The sequence below is a fragment of the Camelina sativa genome, chromosome 18 (assembly GCF_030686135.1).
Source record: "Camelina sativa cultivar CO46 ecotype springtype chromosome 18, ASM3068613v1".
In the NCBI taxonomy this organism is placed as follows: Eukaryota; Viridiplantae; Streptophyta; class Magnoliopsida; order Brassicales; family Brassicaceae; genus Camelina; species Camelina sativa.
In genome coordinates, this window is record NC_141897.1 from 2512815 (window position 1) to 2533845 (window position 21031).

At 37.9% G+C, this 21031-nt stretch overlaps 1 protein-coding gene, 1 long non-coding RNA gene, 1 other non-coding gene and 1 pseudogene across 3 annotated transcripts; 2 read left to right on the plus strand and 2 right to left on the minus strand.

Annotated features, from left to right (window-relative positions):
• The first annotated feature begins 472 nt into the window (after positions 1 to 472).
• Positions 473 to 1838, plus strand: LOC147921406 (uncharacterized). Its single transcript, XM_087497666.1, has 5 exons — positions 473 to 622; positions 738 to 937; positions 1297 to 1421; positions 1501 to 1568; positions 1677 to 1838. The coding sequence occupies exons 1-5, from the start codon at positions 473 to 475 to the stop codon at positions 1836 to 1838; spliced, it is 705 nt and encodes a 234-aa protein (XP_087353792.1).
• Positions 1839 to 4651: 2813 nt separating this feature from the next.
• Positions 4652 to 16259, plus strand: LOC109130455 (uncharacterized; annotated as a pseudogene).
• Positions 9306 to 9412, minus strand: LOC147921407 (small nucleolar RNA R71). The gene has a single exon (XR_015589916.1). It is a non-coding gene; the product is annotated as a small nucleolar RNA R71 (small nucleolar RNA).
• A 2912-nt stretch (positions 16260 to 19171) lies between the features above and the next one.
• LOC109130533 (uncharacterized) lies at positions 19172 to 19821 on the minus strand. The gene is made up of 2 exons (XR_002036439.2): positions 19685 to 19821; positions 19172 to 19608 (listed from the first exon to the last, which is right to left on the minus strand). It is a non-coding gene; the product is annotated as an uncharacterized LOC109130533 (long non-coding RNA).
• Positions 19822 to 21031: the final 1210 nt, after the last annotated feature.

Sequence of the window (21031 nt, forward strand, 5' to 3'; positions counted from 1 at the left end):
ACATAGTCAATCAAAAGAAAGAGAATCTATAGAATTGATATGCAATATCAATCTAATGTAAATTTCGCAATCTAGATACGAAATTAATCATAATAAGAAAATCCGGACCGAGATTAACATCAGGAAATTTATCGTAATTGACTGAGGATGGTAATTCATTATCTCGAGACCTGTTAAGTACAAACATATCAAACAAAATTGGAAATTATTAGAATTTAATTAAATGACATGTATTAAATCTCAATCAACACACCAATTTAATATTTGAAAGATAACCTTAACGACTTAGAAAATATTCTTTTGTTAAAATTATTAGCTACTTACCTAATCTTCATAAACAGTATGATCAGAACTTTAATATTAGTGTATACTCGAAATCCAGACCATCCGACTATAAAACAAACATTGTAATTTTTACACACTTTTAAGAAAGAGAAGAAAACAAACTAATATTGCAATAGCAAAAAAAAAAATGGAACGATTTAACAATGATCTTACAAGTCTTGCTATGATTAACCCCTTCAAGACTACTTGGAAGATACAAGTCAAGATTTTGCATTCTTGGAGGCAGTATATGTCTTACGCAAAGGAGTCCTTGGAGATTATACTCGCCGATGTAGATGTGAGTCTGTTACGGAATAGAAATCCTAGTACTTTTTATTGGATAAAACAATAATAAAAACTGTTATCCTTTACCTACAAGACCTAATGATATTTGTTTGAATTTTTTTTTCTAGGGAAATCTTATACATGCAACTATAAAAAGCACTGAAGTTAACAAGTTTTCTGACATGATAGAACCTGGAGAGTGGAGAATCATCACAAATTTTGAACTTATGAAATGCATGGGAGAGTACAGGACAATCAATCATGCATTCAAGATGTCCATAACAAACAACAAAATCATTACCCGTTCTCCCACACTATCAGATGATTGGTATTTGGATTTGAAAATCTTTGAAAGCATAACTCAGTCCGAAATGCTTAATGAAAACATCTTAATTGGTATGTATTGTTTATTAAGTTTTTCTCACACAACAAAAAAATCAGTCAGTCATTCACTTTTTTTTCCCGTCGTAGATGTTTTTGGACAGGTCGTTGACATTGGTCCTATGATAACTTAGTATGTAAATGGGAAATTATCCAAGAGACTTCAATTTGTTTTAAGAGACATAAGGTGATACAAACTATTGATATATATTTATATACAAACATATTTTTAAAAGGAAATAGAAAGACGTATACAATCATTCTGAAACAGGGCTACCCTAACTTACGAAACATTTTGTTTTACAGGGACAACCACTTGCCGTGTACTTTATGGGGGAGTTATGCGGATATCATGTGGGTTGCATGTCAACAAGCTGGTAACGAATTGGTAACTTGCTGGCTACGTTTTGCGAAAATCCACACGTTTAATGGTAATGAAATCATTCAACATGTGAATCTTTTACTTGACTACTATAGAATTGATTAATATAATTTGGTTGATTTCCATAGGTGCCAAAACAATAACTAATGCATTTGAGAAGTCCTTGCTAATCATAGATCCTAATTATCCTGATGTGGTATCGGTCAAAAACAGATATGTTATCCAAAAATATATCAATGCACTTGACATAGTATAGATGTATCAAGTACACAGTCTACCACATCTTTATTTTTTTTCACTGCAGGCTGCTGATGATGATTTGAATATCACCAAAAGTCTGCCTAAGCCAGTAAACTTATTGAAGAAAGTCTTTTTTGGTGAAATTGGCCAAGTGATTAAAAACGAAGCAGATGAAGAAGAGATGATGAATTTAAAGCTTAACGATGCAACGAGATGTTTACGTTAAAGCATTTCTTTCAAAGTTTTTTTTTCCTTTCAATTTCCTTACAAAATAATTGCAATATTTATTGCCATTTCAGAACAATTACAATAAGACATGATTATTCCGATATAGTATTCATGTGTCATTTGTTTTGTTACTTTTATAAATTATAAATTTACACTTGCAACTTTCTTCAGTTGGCTTACTCAATCTTTGTAAATCACTAATTGGAGTCAAATTATATTCAAAACGCATTACACAAATAAAAGTTACCGAATATAGTCTTCGGGTTAGTCAATGAAAGATTAAATTAACTAAGGAAGAAAATATAGCAAAATCTTTTTAGTTAATTATTATCACTATCAATAATTATTGGACCACGGGTAATATGTAGATACTAAAAAAAGAATGAGTAAGATAACAAATTCTAATGTTATTATTGTTACGTAAATCACGTTCACAAAAACAAATCAATCATATGAGATCAAATCTACGAGTATATCATACGACATAAATAAATTGATAGTGACAAATTACGTGATATACTTGCCAAGTTAATAAATAAAATCTATACTATTAAGGATTCAGAATCATATTTTTTGCATACAACAAGTAACTAAATTTCTGGACAAACAAAAAACTATAGGAGACAAGTTCATTGTCAAAACCAGGTACGTATGTTTCGTTAAAGCATTTCATCTTATAATTACTTTCACTACTACATGAATCATCATTTTCCAGTACTCCTTCTGTCGTCTACAGTATGACGAAAAGAAAAACAGACGTAATTGAGGGAAGCCACCGGGAGGAGAATCCAGTATACCAAAGCGGACAAGATCTGTGCTTGCTCAAGAAAATCGAAATCCAAATATCCGCCCAAGTCCGGTGAAACTAAACTCTGTTTTCAGGAGAGTCTTTGATGGCCTTAACAATAGATCTATCGTTAATAAGATCGAGTTTAGAAGAAACATTTCAATGTCACCCACAAATGGTGAGTTTGATTTAGGATTGTTTGGTTACTGTTTTCATTACCCAATCATCTTATCTACAATAACATATTAACTTCAATCCATTTTTGCATTGGTAGGATCCAATACAAAGTCAGGATTGACTAACGATGGTGCTTTGCGAGATGTAACTAATTTTCCTACGATTGATGGATTCAAAGTTCTAAGAAATCGTCCTTTGCCCATAAAGAAAAAGACTACAATTTCTGCTAATGACAATATACCATCTTCAATCACAACACAAGGTACAACTTTTGAAATTAAATTTATTAAAATTTTCAGGATACATATGAACATACTTTAAATGGCGGGGGTGATTGATACGCTTATGGGGATGCAGACAACAGGTATAAAGACCAAGATACCCCTCCATGCAAACAAAAACACATTGCAATCCCTCAAGCGCTATTTACTCCCCCATCCGTCAATAGCAAAAAATGTTCGTTTTTATTCTCCTGTAAGATTAAGTATAGTATAGGTTCACTCAAGTACTCATTTATCCATTTTTAAAAAAACTTAAGCAAGTCTACTGAATATGTTTTCATGTATTCAAATAACACAGGGAGTATTGATATTAGACCACAGACATCATTGAGGTTTATAAAGGCTCTGGCAAGGCGGAAAAAAACATCTAAGGTACGCGGTGGAGATAGCATACTAGCCGCAATCGCTGAATATAATGCAGAAGTCGAGAAAAACAATGGGACATATTCCAAAACAAAACTTACCGCAGGTATAATACTGAAAATCAATATTTGTATTAACTGTAGTATAATCTAAAACAATACTAACTATGTATATATTCACACATATAGACGGTATCAGGGATAGAGAAGAACAAGTATACAATTGTTCCAGTGAAGATGAGTCTGATCATGAAAATTATTTTAGTGCGGACGAGGTTTCTACCATTCCTGACGACGTGAGTAAAGGATTTCAAATCATCAGGATATTGGAAGATAGTTTGACCAAAGCATTCCCTGATAAAAAAGAAACTACAAAAAAAGACCAAACAAAAAAAAAAGAAACAGGTAAGAAGCTTTTTTTAATTAGGGAATGCCTACTAATATAGTTAATTTTTAAACAAATACAGAATATTTAGATCATGGTGATCTAGACTACTCCTGTTCATATTGTGGAGCTATAATGTGGTATGATGAGCGCATTAATCGTCATAGGAAAGAAAGTCGCCCAACATTTTCTCAGTGTTGTTTGCAGAGTTCCGTGAAATTGCCATTCTTAAAAAATCAACCAGAATTATTGTATGCGTTGTTGACCAATGACGATGAGTTGAGTAAACATTTTAGAGAAAATATTAGAGCTTATAACATGATATTTTCCTTCACATCTCTTGGAGGGACCTGTGAAAATTCTGTCGCTAAAGGTCGGGGCCCAATATGTTTGCGATTCAAGGGGAAAATTATCATCTCATGGGAAGTCTTCTACCTGAAGACGGTGATTTGCCAAAATTTTCTCAGCTATATATTGTCGACACAGAGAACAAGATCGAGAACAGAGCTGGGATTCTAAGGTTAGTATCAACTACAACTGCTTTGGTAAATTTAAATGTTATTAAATATTTATTTAAAACAAAATTGTTTGCATTACTAATATACATTTACCTGTACAATAACTACAAATCTTACTTGATAAAATGATGCCATTTGTATCAGCAAAGGAAAAAATGCGCACAAGTTCAAAAAGAAGGGGAATTTGAGGCAAGACGTAATAGCAGCAATCATCAAGTTGCTTAACGAGGTAAATCCATATGTAAAGACTTTCCGATCAGCTAGAGATAGGATGAATACGTCTCCGGAAGAGAGCTTCCACATGCGAATAGTCAGTGATCGTGTTAAAGATGGGCAAAAATATGATGTCCCAACAGCTTCGGAGGTGGCTGCATTGATACCGGGCGATTTTGCAGTTGACATGCCTAGCTGTGACATGTAGTTGAAGAAAAATCAGGATCACTACAAAGGATAAGTGAAATCCATCCATCCTATCTTGCTCTACAATATCCGCTGTTGTTTCCTAAGGGTGAAGATGGGTTCAGGCCTGGGATCTTGAAGGGTTCCAAAAAGATTCAAAAAAAGAAGAAACCTGGGAAAGTGAAGGAGAATGAGTGTATAAGTTTACGTAAGTGGTTTGCATTTCGTATACAAGAGAGGAAAAATGAGTCCCAGAATCTTCTACGATCAAAGAGGCTTTTCCAACAGTTCTTGGTGGATGCATTCACAACAGTGGAAGTTAACAGACTTGGTTATTTCAAACTAAATCAGTCAAAGATTAGAGCTGATAATTATGACGCTGTTAAGAATGCATATGATTCAGGTAAGACTGATTTGAATGACCAAGGAACGAAGTTCTACTTACCAGCAACGTTTGTGGGTGGCCCGAGATATATGCGAAATATGTACTTGGATGCAATGGCTGTATGTCAAAAGTATGGATATCCTGATCTGTTCATCAATTTTACATGCAATCCAAAATAGCCAGAGCTTCTTCGGTATTGTAGTGCACGCAACCTCAATCCTGACGATAGACCAGATATTATAAGCAGAGTGTTTAAGATAAAACTAAATTCACTTATGGACGACTTCACCAAAAAACACATCCTCGGCAAGACAGTATGTTGTAAGTTTATTTCTCTAGCTTTTAATATCAATCATCAAGTACAATACTGATTATTGAATCATATTACAATGCAGCTATGTATACTATCGAATTTCAGAAAAGAGGTCTACCACATGCTCATATATTACTGTGGATGCATCCAGATGCTAAACTACCAAAACCGGAGGATATAGACAAAATTATTTCAGCTGAACTCCCTGACAGAAATAAGGAGCCTGAACTCTACGACATTGTGAAAGAGACGATGATACATGGACCATGTGGGGCAGTAAACCCAAACTCTCCATGTATGGAGGAAGGGAAATGCTCGAAATTTTATCCAAAGAAACACGTTGAGCTTACTACTGTCAATAAAGAAGGTTTCCCCGTGTATAGAAGACGTAGAAGTAAGAACTTTGTCGAGAAGAATGGCTTCAAGTGTGACAACCGTTATGTTATACCATATAACAAAACATTGTTGCTACGGTACAGAGCTCACATTAATGTAGAGTGGTGCAATCAAACAGGGTCTATAAAATACTTATTCAAGTACATAACCAAAGGTCAGGACAGGGTTGCTGTTGTTGTGGAACCTTCAGAGAAGTCTAATGAAACAGTGAAGAAGTCTTTTGAAACAGTGAAGAAGAAGAAAAATAGTACCAACACATCTACAGCTACCAAAACAAAGAATGACATCAAACCAAAGAATGACATTCAAGACTTCTTCGATTGCAGGTTTGTATAGATTAAATCTCTATAACGTGCATTTATAGAGATTGTAAACTTTATCATTTATCTGAAATTTTAAATTTTGTGTAGGTATGTATCTGCTTGTGAAGCTGGTTGGAGGCTTTTGAAAAATCCAATACATGATAGATCCATTTCTGTGATGAGATTATCATTTCATCTGGAGGGGAAACAGCTTATATATTTTAAAGGGGACGACGAAGCCTCCTATGTTTTGCATAGGTCAGAGTTACAGGCTTCTATGTTTTTGGCTTGGTTTGAGTTAAACAGAGTTAATGAATTAGCAAGAGGGTTATCGTATGTCCAGATTCCAGAGTATTTCACCTGGGATGGAAAGGAAAGAGAATTTAATTTACGCAAACGGCCTGGCTCAGCTATAGGTAGGATAAATTATGTCCCAATTAGCTGTGAAGATGGCTACTACCTACGAGTGCTTCTTAATGTGCAACTAGGTCCACAGAATTTTGAAGATCTAAAAACGGTGAAGGGTGTTGTTTATTCTACATACAAAGAGGCATGTTATGCTCTAGGTTTGATGGAAAACGATCAAGAATATATAGACGATATAGTGAGAACAAGTTTCTGGGCTTCTGGAAATTTTGTTCGTCGCATGTTTGTTGTTATGCTGCAGTCGTTCAGTTTGTCACAGCCAGAATTAGTTTGGCAAAAGTGTTGGGAACTACTTTCAGATGATTTTCAAAAGCAAAGAAGATATTACTTCAACAGACCAGGTATAAATTTGCTTTCTATTAATTCTTAACTAATAGATTTAATTTCTGGGCAAAGTAAACATGTTTTTGAAACTAATAATTAATAAAATGTACTATATCGAAATTAATAATACATTTTTTTTTGGCTGTAGAGTTAGTGCTAAGTGATGAAGATAAGCAGAGACTCGCTTTGTAGGATATTGATACGATTTTGAGAAGCAATGGTACATCTCTTACCGCGTTTACAACTATGCCTCAGTTGCCTGAAGAATTGATGGATGACACCAATGTCCAGATTTTTGATGAAAAGAATTATGATCGGGAAGATCAAAAAAGAAAACATGATGCTTGGTTGTTGCAAATGACTGAGGAGCAAAAGAACATATATTCTGAAATTATGCATGCTGTTGATAATGACATCGGAGGTGTATTCTTTGTATATGGTTTTGGAGGAATGATATGTTATGGTTTTGACTCACTTTGACCCCGTTTATTTGATAGTTTTGTAGTTGTTTGAGTCCTTTTCAGGTTATAATAAGAGGGTAGGAAGCTAAAAGCAAGGATTGGAACAGCAGGAGCAATCGGAGCAGAAAGGAGTTGAATTGGAGCAGAAAAGCTGATTTTAGACCCAGGAGCACATGCTCCCAATTTCCGAGCACATGCTCCCAACTCTACGGTTTCATCGTGGCAAGCATCTAGGCGCCGATTCCCTGCCTAATTCCCCTTATTTTAGGCGATCCTTTGTGAGAGAAAGAGGGCTGAGATCGTTTTTTAATAGGGAGATTTGAATTTGGAATATTTCCTTATTTTTCTCTACTTGTATGCTATTTAACCTAGGGTTTTTAGGAGAGATAATATACCTTTTCTTTTGTTTTTTTGAGCGACGTTTTTGTGAGAGGGAGAAGAGTGGCTACCTTGTGAAGCATTCTCTGAACCTTTTTTTTATTTTTATGTCATTGAATTTCTCATCTTTTGCTATGATTCATTTCTCTATGTCTGAGTAGTTTTCTTTGCTAGATTAGGGGTTTCAAAAGGGGTTTCATGGGTTAGCAACAGAACACAAATAGGGCTTTATATAATCGATTGTCTTCACTATTGTTAGACTTAATGCTTAGGTTGATTTGATCACCCAATCTATGATTCTAGGTTTATCTATTCATCAAAAGTGTAATAGGTTGCTAGAAAAGACATTAGTGGGCAAATTATCCTAGACATGTGAAAGTTGATGTGTAGGTGATTTGTGAACTTATCATTCCTGTTCTTTAATGCTTGTCTGCGATTCTGGGCTCAAACGACAGTTTAGGGTTTATGGACCGCCGAGCATGTGCTCTGGATGTCTGAGCATGTGCTCCGCGTTTCCGCACAGAATCGATCAGATAGAGTTATTGATACCACGACAGTGGATCAGTTTATATTTATGTTTGAGTTCTAGACTGGTACTTAATCTATGCCCTGAATAGTTGTTTAGTTGCTATCTCTGAAATTCCCGAGAATTATCCCTGATCTAGTGTTTTGCTTATTGCCTTTTTATACCGTTTTAATCGCGTTATTGTTACCAAACAAACCCAACTTCGAATTGTCTTAGCTTGAAATTGAACCAATAGAACCATAGAGTAAAACTTGGTCTTCGTGGGATTCGACCCCTAAGTACTACTTCTTTGCTGTGCACTTGCAGTAGGAAAATATGGTTTAAAACTCTGTGTATCAAGTTTTTAGCGCCGTTGCCGGGGACCAAATTTTTACCTTTGGTTTTCGGCGAAATTACTAGACTAAGACCTTACTGATTTGTCTTTCTGCTTCTTCTTTGCGTGTGTTTCAGGTGCATGTCAAGAAGATCTACAAGAAGAAACAACACCGAAGAACTAGTTGCTTTGTGAGCCGCAGAGCTCTCTTTGGCAGAAAGAACAAACCGCAAGAAAAGAAAGTTTCAATCCGTCAACATGGGTGACAATAGAAACAATGAGGATATGGCTGCCGAGTTGCAGCAACTTCGACAACAGTTGGGGCAGTTGCTCCATGCTCAACACGAAAGAGCCGCGCCGCCACAACCGTCCATTGGGGACAAGGACAACCCGCATGTGTTCTACACCAACCGAGCGGCGATTGTTCCTCCCACCATCCCGAGACAAGATTTTGAGATCAAGCCACAGATGATCTCTCTAGTGAAGCAGCACCTATTTCACGGTCTCCCAGCTGAGATTCCGATGGACCACATCGAGAATTTTGAGGAGATATGTAGCACCACTGGTTCAAATGGGACACCGCCAGACTTTCTGAAGTGCAAGCTCTTTCCCTTCTCTCTTGCGGATAGAGCTTCACGTTGGCTGAAGTCATTGCCACCTGGGTCTCTGACATCATGGGAACAGTGTAGATCTGCATTTCTGGACCATTTCTACACCAAGGCTAAGACCGCTGCCCTGAGGAACAAGATTTCATCGTTCCAACAGCACACTGGAGAAGCCTTCTACGAGGCTTGGGAGAGGTACAAAGAGTACCGTAGAGAGTGTCCGCACCATGGATTCAGTGATGAACAGATTCTGGGCATTTTCTATGATGGAGTTAACTGGGACTACAGAAACGCTCTCAACTCGGCCAGCAATGGGGATTTTCTGACAAAGTCTAAGGAAGGAGCATATCAGTTGATTGAGAACCTAGCTGCAAGCTCCAGCAACAAGGCTCCTGAGTATGACAGGTCCGTGAAGGTCAACAGTGTCGATACGCAAAAGATCGACGAGTTGACAGCCAAGGTGAACCTTCTTCTGAAGGGAAGCCAGAAAACTGTCCATTTTGTCGATGAGACCGGAGACATGCCGCTAGCTCAGGAGATTTGTGATGTAGAGGATGAAACGATGGAGGTTAATTATGTGAGTGGGCAAGGTTTTGTGCAGAACAGGGGTTTCAACCCGAACTACAAAAGCCATCCGAATTTGTCCTATAGAAGCACCAACGTGGAGAATCCTCAGGATCAGGTGTATCCGCTACAAGGAGCTCAAAATCAGATGGGTTATCAGAAAACCTTCTCAAACAACTTCCAAGGCAAACTGTTTGTGCCCACTCAAAACCGTTTCCAAGGGGGGAACCAGCAGGCATATACAAGCGCTCAGCAAGCACCGCCTTTCACCAACCAGCAGTTGGGATCTTCACCTGCTAGCAGCTCTCAAGATGAGCTGAAAAACATGATGCAACAACTCTTGGTGAATCAACAAAAAGCTTCAGTGGAAATCAACGCTAAGGTCGATACCATGTACAATGATCTTAATGGGAAGTATGAGGCAGTAATGTCACATGTGAAGAAGCTTGATGTTCAGGTTGCACAGACTGCTGAAGCCGTGAAAAGAACTCCTGGGACTCTGCCCGGAAAAGGGGAAGCAAACCCGCGGAACGAGTATGTCAATGCGATTGAGCTAAGGGGAGGAAAGAAGTTACCCCCTAGAGAAGCACCATCCGCTAGGCTTGACAAGGGCAAGGGTATTGCTGAAGAATACCTTCCTCAACATGCTGCTGAGACTCCACCATTGAGTCAAAAAGAAGCCGAAGCATCCGGCGAGCATGTGCTCCCACCCAGCGAGCACGTGCTCCCGACTCCCGATCAGACCGTTCCTACTGAGGTACCTCCTGCACGCGTGTACACCCCTAGGGTTCCTTACCTTGTTCCTCCTAAGAAATCTCGCAAGGATTTGGAGGATGCAAAGTGCAAGGAGATGTTGAGAGAATTGACGGTAAAACTACCCCTAGCTGATGCTGTTCAGATGATACCTGCTTTGAAGAGATATGTGAAAGGGTTAGTTTCTGGGAGAGTGTCAGAGGAAGAGAACGTGATGATGGTTTCAAGAGAGTGCAGTGCTGTGCTGCAAAACAAAGTGCTAAAGAAGAAAGATGATCCAGGGCGATTTGTCTTATCCGTGAGAATCGGTAAAACGATTTTTGCAAACTCCCTCTGTGATCTAGGTTCCAGTGTGAACCTTATGCCATATTCAGTGGCTAAAAGGCTGGGATATACGAAGTTCAAGTCTACACGGATTTCGTTAGTATTCGCGGATAGATCCACCAAGCGCCCCATAGGAGTGTTGGAGGATTTACATGTCCAGATAGGGGACACGCTTATACCAGCAGACTTTGTGGTTCTGGAACTTGAAGAAGAACCACGTGACCCCCTGATCTTGGGTAGATCATTCTTATGCACAGCTGGTGCGATTATAGATGTGCAAGGGGGAGCGATCGATCTCCAGCTGGGGGATATGATCGCAAGGTTTGAGATGAATAAGCTGCTCAAGAAACCTATGATAGATGGTCAGACTTTTGTGGTTGATGATGGTTCAGAGGTTGCACATGAGGTTACCGATGAAGTTCTCACTCTCGACCCGTTGGAGGTTGCCTTGACAAAGGCAGAGGGTAAGTATGGATTCTTGAATGAGGAAGCCGACGGTTTTACACGCATTTTGGATGCAGGTACACGGTTCCAGCAACTGGTAGCTTACGCCAGCCTAGACGATGAGAACCAATCAGGAGAGGAATCCGCCGAGGGAGCACCTGCTCCGGATTCCGGAGCACATGCTCCGGTAAAGTCAGTGGACGGTCCTTGGAGCGAGTTAAGAGCTCCAAAGGTAGAGCTAAAACCACTTCCAGCCGAGCTAAGATGGCTATTCAGGTTTCTTTCAGATCCCAATCCCTCCCGACGATCAAGAGAAGACCACATTCACAAGCGGATCCTCACTAGGACCTTTGCTCCTAATGATCAAGTCTTGTTGTTCAACTCTAGGCTGAAACTGTTTCCCGGAAAGCTAAGATCACGATGGTCCGGACCCTTCACCATCAAGGAGATTAGACCATACGGGGCTGTTATGTTGCTGGACACAAAAGGAGGAGAATTTGTGGTGAATGGACAGAGGCTGAAGCCGTATCTTGCTGTCTCTGAGCATGCAAGGGGTGAGACCATCGCCCTAGGCGATCCTCCTACTGCCTAAGGAGCTTTCGAGTCAAGCTAATGACTTAAAACAAGCGCTGGGTGGGAGGCAACCACCCAGGTATATATTGCTGAGTTTTTCTTTTTCTTTTTAGGATTTGTTTCTTCTCTTTTCGGTTTCAGGAATGTTGGAAGAAGACGCGGAGCACATGCTCGCAGGACGCGAGCAACCCGATGCACATGCTCGGCGAACTGAGAACCAAAGAAAAGAGAAGAGCGATTGGGCCAGGTAAGTTTAATGAATTTCAGGCCCAGGTAACCCACCAAATCGCAAACCCATCTCTCTTTTCTTCTCCTTCTTCTTCCTTCACACCATCATTGTCCTATCCGCCTTGTTTTATTTTCATTTTTATTGTTATCTTTATTTTTCTTCTTGTCTAGGTTTCTCTTTGGCTTATTTTCACACCGGAGACGGTGTGAAGTAAGTCCGGGGGAGGGTCACCTATGACATTTGTTTTCTTTATTTTTCTTTTTATTGAGTCAGTTTGTCATGTGAGTCGAACCAAAACTTGTGGGAATTAGGACCGAAATCTGTGATGTTTTTAACCATTTGTGAGTTTGACCGTTTTTCCTAGTGACCATTGTTGCAGAACTAAGAGTACAGAGACGAGCTAATACCTCTTCACATTCGGACCCTTTTCCTGGCCAGAAAAGCTTCATCCCATTAAGGTTTCACCGGAAAGACTTAGACTCTACTTTATTGGAACCTAACCGGATTTAAATTCTTCTCGTTTTGGGCATTAGGATAGGGAACGTGTCACATATTCAGGACTTCTTATTCATTTTGCCAATCTTGCTGATCCTGAATAGCTAGCTCATTTTAAGTTAGTACCCACCCCGAGCCTAACCTCCTTTCAAACCACTTGCACTTGTATTTTTGTTTTCTCATTCTGTGCAGGTATGTGCAAAACGGTCGGGGAGAGCAGGACTGACACAATCTCTAACTCGCTCTTGCTGGAGAACCAAAGAGGAAAAAGCCGGACAAACAGAGCACGTGCTCCAACCCAGCGAGCACCTGCTCCGAAATTATATACATCCGAGTCTGCGAGTTGTTTTGAGCAGAGAGAGAGCCTAGGATACGGTCCGCATGCTCATGGGGCAATATCAGAAGAAGATCCCCCATCATCCTTCATATATTCAAAAAAAACAAAAAAAAAAAAAAAAAAAAAAAACGTTTAAGGATGATGGAAAGGGACCAGAGCTAGTGTTACACACCCCCGAGCATGCGTTGTACCCTGAGGAGAAAAGAGAGGCTGAGTTTGAGAAGATAAGAAGAGGAGAGTGATTAGAGGTTGTGGACATCAATGAGTCCACTCTCCCTTACCATTTTGTGCGATATCCTGCATCTCTTTCGAAGTAATGGTAACTCCTAAACACTCTATAGCTCCACCATTAAAACACCCTTTTATCTACCAAGCCTCGATTTCACTAGCTTAATGCCCTTAATGAGAAGGTCACGTCAATTTTAATTGAATGTAAAGAGTCTTTGTCTGGAAAGTGATCTTTTTCTGGGTTTGATTGCCAATTATGGTTCTGGTTTTGGAGATGTTTGCTGGAGAATTTTATCGGTATAGCTTGTTCTAACACATGTGGTCTGCAGGTCATGGTCTACTCACGGTTTCTGAGATTTTTGCGAGTTTCCACCTTGGCTCTCTTGGCGCTTGGTTTGAGTTTGTTTGAGGACAAACAAAGATCTAAGTCCGGGGGAGTTGATATGTTACGGTTTTGACTCACTTTGACCCCGTTTATTTGATAGTTTTGTAGTTGTTTGAGTCCTTTTCAGGTTATAATAAGAGGTTAGGAAGCTAAAAGCAAGGATTAGAACAGCAGGAGCAATCGGAGTAGAAAGGAGTTGAATTGGAGCAGAAAAGCTGATTTTAGACTCAGGAGCACATGCTCCCAATTTCCGAGCACATGCTCCCAACTCTACGGTTTCATGACGACACGTGGCAAGCATCTAGGCGCCAATTCCCTGCCTAATTCCCCTTATTTTAGGCGATCCTTTGTGAGAGAAAGAGGGCTGAGATCGTTTTTTAATAGGGAGATTTGAATTTGGAATCTTTCCTTATTTTTCTCTACTTGTATGCTATTTAACCTAGGGTTTTTAGGAGAGATAATATACCTTTTCTTTTGTTTTTTTGAGCGACGTTTTTGTGAGAGGGAGAAGAGCGGCTACCTTGTGAAGCATTCTCTGAACCTTTTTTTTATTTTTATGTCATTGAATTTCTCATCTTTTGCTATGATTCATTTCTCTATGTCTGAGTAGTTTTCTTTGCTAGATTAGGGGTTTCAAAAGGGGTTTCATGGGTTAGCAACAGAACACAAATAGGGCTTTATATAATCGATTGTCTTCACTATTGTTAGACTTAATGCTTAGGTTGATTTGATCACCCAATCTATGATTCTAGGTTTATCTATTCATCAAAAGTGTAATAGGTTGCTAGAAAAGACATTAGTGGGCAAATTATCCTAGACCTGTGAAAGTTGATGTGTAGGTGATTTGTGAACTTATCATTCCTGTTCTTTAATGCTTGTCTGCGATTCTGGGCTCAAACGACAGTTTAGGGTTTATGGACCGCCGAGCATGTGCTCTGGATGTCTGAGCATGTGCTCCGCGTTTCCGCACAGAATCGATCAGATAGAGTTATTGATACCACGACAGTGGATCAGTTTATATTTATGTTTGAGTTCTAGACTGGTACTTAATCTATGCCCTGAATAGTTGTTTAGTTGCTATCTCTGAAATTCCCGAGAATTATCCCTGATCTAGTGTTTTGCTTATTGCCTTTTTATACCGTTTTAATCGCGTTATTGTTACCAAACAAACCCAACTTCGAATTGTCTTAGCTTGAAATTGAACCAATAAAACCATAGAGTAAAACTTGGTCTTCGTGGGATTCGACCCCTAAGTACTACTTCTTTGTTGTGCACTTGCAGTAGGAAAATAGGGTTTAAAATTCTGTGTATCAAGGAACTGGGAAAACCTTTGTATATAATACACTGTCTGCTGCACTTAGACTAAGAGGGTCCATAGTACTCAACGTCGCCTCAAGTGGAATAGTATCTTTACTGTTAGCAGGAGGCAGAACAGCTCACTCTAGGTTTGGTATCCCATTAAACCCTCATGAGTTTAGCGTATGTAATATTAAAGCTGGAACAGATCATGCAAATTTAGTGGAGGAAGCATCTTTAATTATCTGGGATGAAGCTCCAATGATGAGTAAGCATTGCTTTGAGTCATTGGATAGATGTTTGAGTGATATTATTAAGTATGGAGGGAACAATCCTTTTGGTGGTAAAGTTGTTGTATTTGGAGGTGATTTCAGACAGGTTTTGCCTGTCATATAGGGTGGCAGACGTGCAGAGATATGTATGGCGGCGTTAAATGCATCTTATATTTGGGATAGCTGTAGATTTTTAAAGCTGACAAAAAATATGGGTCTAAACGCTCCTGATTTGAGTCCTTCTGCGGCTAGAGATATCAAAGAATTTTCTGACTGGATTCTGGCTGTTGGTGATGGAAAAATTTCAGAGCCTAATGATGGAGAAGTTATGATTGATATTCCGGATGAGTTTCTAATAACTGAAGCTGATGATCCTATTGAAGCAATAAGCAGAGAAGTTTATGGAGATCCAACAAAATTGAAGGATGAAAAAGATCCGAAGTTCTTCCAAAAGAGAGCTATTTTATGTCCAACCAATGAAGATGTGTGCATAATCAATGAATATATGCTTGACCAACTAGATGGTTAGTAAGGTTTTCACTTCTTATCGGTTTGTTAATCTTATTGGTAATCTCAAATTCACTAATCACATTTATATGAATGTAGGTGAAGAACGAATTTACCTAAGTTCAGATTCTATAGATCCATCCGACACTCGCTCAGCCACCAATCCTGTGATGACTCCTGAATTCTTAAACAGTATGAAGGTTTCTGGAATTCCAAATCATAGAATCAGGTTGAAAGTAGGATGTCCAGTTATGCTTCTTCGAAACATTGATGCAAGGGGTGGCTTAATGAATGGTACTAGGTTACAGATTACTCAAATGGCAGAGTTTGTTCTAGAAGCTATTATTATAACGGGTGATAGAGTTGGAGATAAAGTCTTGATTCCACGGATAATGCTAACACCGTCAGATACCAAGCTTCCTTTTAAGATGAGGAGAAGACAACTCCCCTTAGCTGTTGCTTTTGACATGACCATAAACAAAAGTCAGGGACAGTCTCTTCAAAACGTTGGTCTATATTTACCCAGACCATGTTTCTCTCACGGCCAGCTGTATGTTGCTCTCTCTAGAGTAACTTCTAAGAAAGGATTAAAGATCCTTATTGTTGACAAGGATGGGAATCCGCAGAAGAAGACAATGAATGTAGTGTTCAAAGAAGTTTTCAAAAACCTTTAGAGTTCAGCGGAGAAAGGGTAATGGATCATGGGTACTAGGTTTTTTACATAATCGATGCAATTATATAAAATCGTTGAGTGTGTTTCAGATGTATGTTTAATCATGTTTCCTACATTTTGTTACAGGGGCTTATTATGAGAAAACCGATAAGGATAAAGCTGATTATGTTGGAAAGACAGAAGTTCTGAAATGGGTTACATGTAAGGAGTATTATGGTGTGAAGGTTGAAGCAAGTGTAGGCAGAAAGTTGAAAGGGAATGTGACAAGAACATAGATGTCAGATGGTTGCAGCCAACAATCCATTTTTTCATCTATTGATCCGATTACTTTGGAGACTTATTTCTGTTTCAAAATTTTAGTTTTCAATAAAATCCAAATGCTTAAGTAAGCATTGGGACAGAGTTTTCAATTAGGTGGAAAATTTGTTATCTCATAAGCTATTGAATAATAATACAAAAGTTCTATTCCGTTCAAGTAACTCCTACTTCTTAAGTCTGAAATATCTATAGATATGAAGATAAAGTAAAAAATTACTAACCGATTGACATAGATAATAGAGTTCTCATCTAAGCACGTCTATGATGAACCCCCATACTCCACCAACTTTAAAATTTACCTGCATATCACAGACTTTGTTAGAATAAGCTTTACTAAACAAAAAACCTAACATAACAAAACTAGCAAAATGAAACTTCTAATAGATTTCATCATAGAGCTTACTGGAATTACAAACTCATCAACGATTTTCCAGTAACTTTTCCATAAACAAACACCAACATTAACTGGGCTATGTTTGTGATTCAGACCAAGTATTTACCTATACACATATGCAAAATTGGCAATTACAAATATGAAGAGCTTAGTATCGGATGGTGGTTGAGCTCTGTTTGTGATTCAGACAGAGGATTTACCTTTACACATATGCAAAATTTGCAATTAAAAATATGAAGAGCTTATACAAAAAATGCAAAGTATCGGATGGTGGCTGACCTCTGTTTGTGATTCAGACCAAGGATTTACCTATACACCTATGCAAAATTTGCAATTAAAAATATGAAGAGCTTAGACAAATAAAATCTTTAATGAATATTGTAACACAGTCTTATCTGTAAATATCTTCTTCTTCGCTAGTGTCGGTTATAACTGGATCTATAGAACAAATAAATGAAGTCAGACAATGTATTTTAAAAGGGATTGGTAAACAAAATGTGTAAGAACAATCAGATACAAGATCTAATCTATTAACAAATTGTAGCGGAAATTATACTATTTACAATCGTATTGGATCAAATAACTACAATTTTTTTTTCTGGGCAAACATGAAAAGAAATTTCTGGATATCGGAAATAATTGTCAACAAATGAAACAAAGTTTATGAAAATAAATAGTATGAACATGAAAGTATCCACATATAAACATAGAATATTACCCAAACTCTTCGATAAATTAATGAAAACTGAATTAGAAAATTTGAATCTTACCATATAATGATACAAATTAAATGTTTGTTGTTCACATACAAATCTCTGCTTACCTAATCGATATTGGTTCTGATATTTTCTTAAACTAGGAAAGGGGTTCGATGCTAAACACGATTGATATAAAGATTTGGGTACGAAAAGAGCAATACCTATCAGTCGGTGTTTTTCTGTAAAAAATTATACCTTTTCATCTTCTCTATTATTTACGTGACTTCCCACAGGTTGATCGTGGGTCATTCAATTCAAAATCGATGCCCAATTGGGCATTGTACGTCAGTTTTTATGTGAAATAACCAAAAAAGAGGTAATGTAAATTATGGGCCTAAAGTTTATTAAAACTGATCCATAAAATCTCATCATAATGGGATTTGGTAAAGAAAACTAAACCCAAGAATTTATTCATCAATGCAAGAAGGCAAATATGCAATATGCAACAATTACGAAGAAACTACAAACAGAAACAGTACTACCACAAAATGATATTACAACTATGCAATACAAGTTTTTTAGAAAAAACTTATAAAAACATCCCCGCACGTACGTACGGGTCCAGATCTAGTACTAGTATAAGAGTAATTTGTGATCGATTTGAGGCAAAACATTACAAAGAGGTTGTAAAAACAATTTTTTTAAAAAATTCAGGAAGGATTTCATGAAATTCATGAAGACTTTCCTAAACATATTTACTGATTTCAATATTTATCATAGGATATGCAAGATTTTTTCCAACAATTGTCTCATTGCCTAAGCTCCAGCTCAAGATAAGGAAAAGCCTAAATCAGATATTTTAGGAAGGTTTTCATGAAATTCATGAAGACTTTCCTAAACATATTTACTGATTTCAATATTTATCATAGGATATGCAAGATTTTTTCCAACAATTGTCTCATTGCCTAAGCTCCAGCTCAAGATAAGGAAGAGCCTAAATCAGATTTTTTAGGAAGGATTTGATAATATTTAGGAAGATACAAAATCAAATAGTTAGTCTTATATATACATAAAATATCAGGATGTGTACCAAAAAAATCAAATATCCACCACTAAATGGAATAATATGTGAGACATTGAGGTAAAACATAAATTAAAAGATTCAAAAACTCATTTAAAAAAATTTAGGAAAAAATCCATAATATTTAGGAAGACATCTTTGATTTTAGGAATGGTTTCCTAAATATTCAGAAATCTCAAAACCATGATAACCAAAACCGGAAGATCAGAACCATTATAGATTCATGAACCATAATTCAGTTTTGTTGTTTTTGTCTGGATTAACCACTTGAACGTAAGTTTCTTGTCCATGATACCAAAATTCAAAATTTTCTGTTCTTTCCAAGTTCCAGGATTGTCCAAAAATATCAAGATCCCTGACCATGTCCCTCTCAATTCACATTTGTGTTGCGTTAAGAAACCGAAAAAGCTAAGATTTGTTCAGGTTTTAATGACACTTATTTTTGTTTATTTTTGCCTGTAAATATGTGAAAACTAGAGAGTACAATGTAGTTAGTAGCAGTGTAGTGGTAAAATCTGGAAACAGCTATATCACGTTTTTCTCCTTAAGCAGAGCCACGTGAGATTCACGCCCCACCGTAACATAGAAGAAACTTGAAGGAGAAGAATAAGCCCAGCTCGATAACGAAGATTATGTACGGTGATGTAAGGATCGTCGCCGTCTCATGAAAGAAGTTCTCTATGCTCGTCATCATCTCACCGCCGCTCACACCAATTACTGTCAATCTCTTTGTCTCACTGGATTTGCTCTCTCCTCATTCGTCTGCCCGCCGATGAGTCTCTCCATCCTTCATCCTCCATACTTTCGATTCAAAAATAAACAAGGGAATGGATGCTTGCTTTCGTCTCTCCCACCAGATCTGAAGCACTTGAATTCATATTGGTCCAGATTTTGAGATTAATTGAACAATGGAGATGGTGAAATTGGGGATGTACCGTTATGTAATCGGTGGTGTGGTTGTTCAGAAAATCTCAATTTTATGATTCCAGTTCAGAAAATTTGTTCTTCTTCAGTGCTGGTCTTTTTAATTCGCAACCTCAATGTCGTTTAGACGAAGAAGATGATGAATTGGTCGAGAATGAGATTATAAAAGCGTGATTAATTTTAATACTTTTAAAGTAAAGTAGTGATATTATTACTTTACATTTGAAGCCCAATTAACCCAATAAAATAGTACAACAAAAAAAACAAATTGGGTTAATAAGTGATATGTGTGCAACACGTGTAATACGTATATAATGTGAGAAAGAACACACGACCGATTCATCACCGCCTTTCACACCGGAGCTGAAACGCCGACCATATCTAAAAATTTCCGGTGAGAAAATAGCCTAATAACCACGAGGATCCATCAGATTACAGCTTTTGACTCCAGAAATCACCAAGTAGAATCCATGATTCTTGACAAGAGAAAGATAAGTTTTCCAAACGTTCCCACAAATGATGGTGTTTACTTTGCATAGGGTGTCCATAGACGCAAGAAAAATATAAGTTATTATTATTATGTGACACTAATACATCAATGAGTCGTTCATCCTTTGAAATTAAGGATAAAGACACATCATTTTTCCACATCAAAGCTAAGCCTCCGCTCCTGCCTTGAGGGGGCTGAATAATTATGTTAGAAAATCCTAGATCATCCTTAATATTAGTTACAACATCAGAATTGTTCAGAATTTCAGAAAGAAAGAGAATATCACACTTAGTTATAAGACACATCCTAGATTGTCGAGATTGTGTCAGCGGCAACCCAAAGCCCTGACAATTCCAAGAGAGAATCGTCATATTGGATCTGGGGGTACCAAACCCCCCGCGCCTCCATCGAATCTTTTGTAAACCGAACAGGTGCTTCCAGTTGAATCATGTCTTTTTTTCTTGTGAAGTTGGCTCAGGACCACCAACTCCACTGCAGCTTCAACTTTGTTGAAGACGATCTCAAACTGCACTCTTTCCCTCTTTAGAAAGGCGAATTCTCTCAGAGCATTATCGGTTGTTTCAGCGAACATGTCCAAGCTGTCAGTAGGATTGACCAAACTGTTGACATACTTAGCATGAATATAGCTCATTCGTTCAGCAGTGAGGTCTTTATCTGTAAATAGACTGGGAAGACTTTATCTATAAATAGACTGGGAAGACCAGAAGAAACCATGTTCTGAGGAACATATCTATGACCAGTAGTTTGTGGTGGTGGCATCTGAATACCAGGAATAAATGTCGTTGGATCAATGGAGGGCAGAGAAGAAGCGTCTTAAATATTGTTGTCACCATCAAGATGATTATCT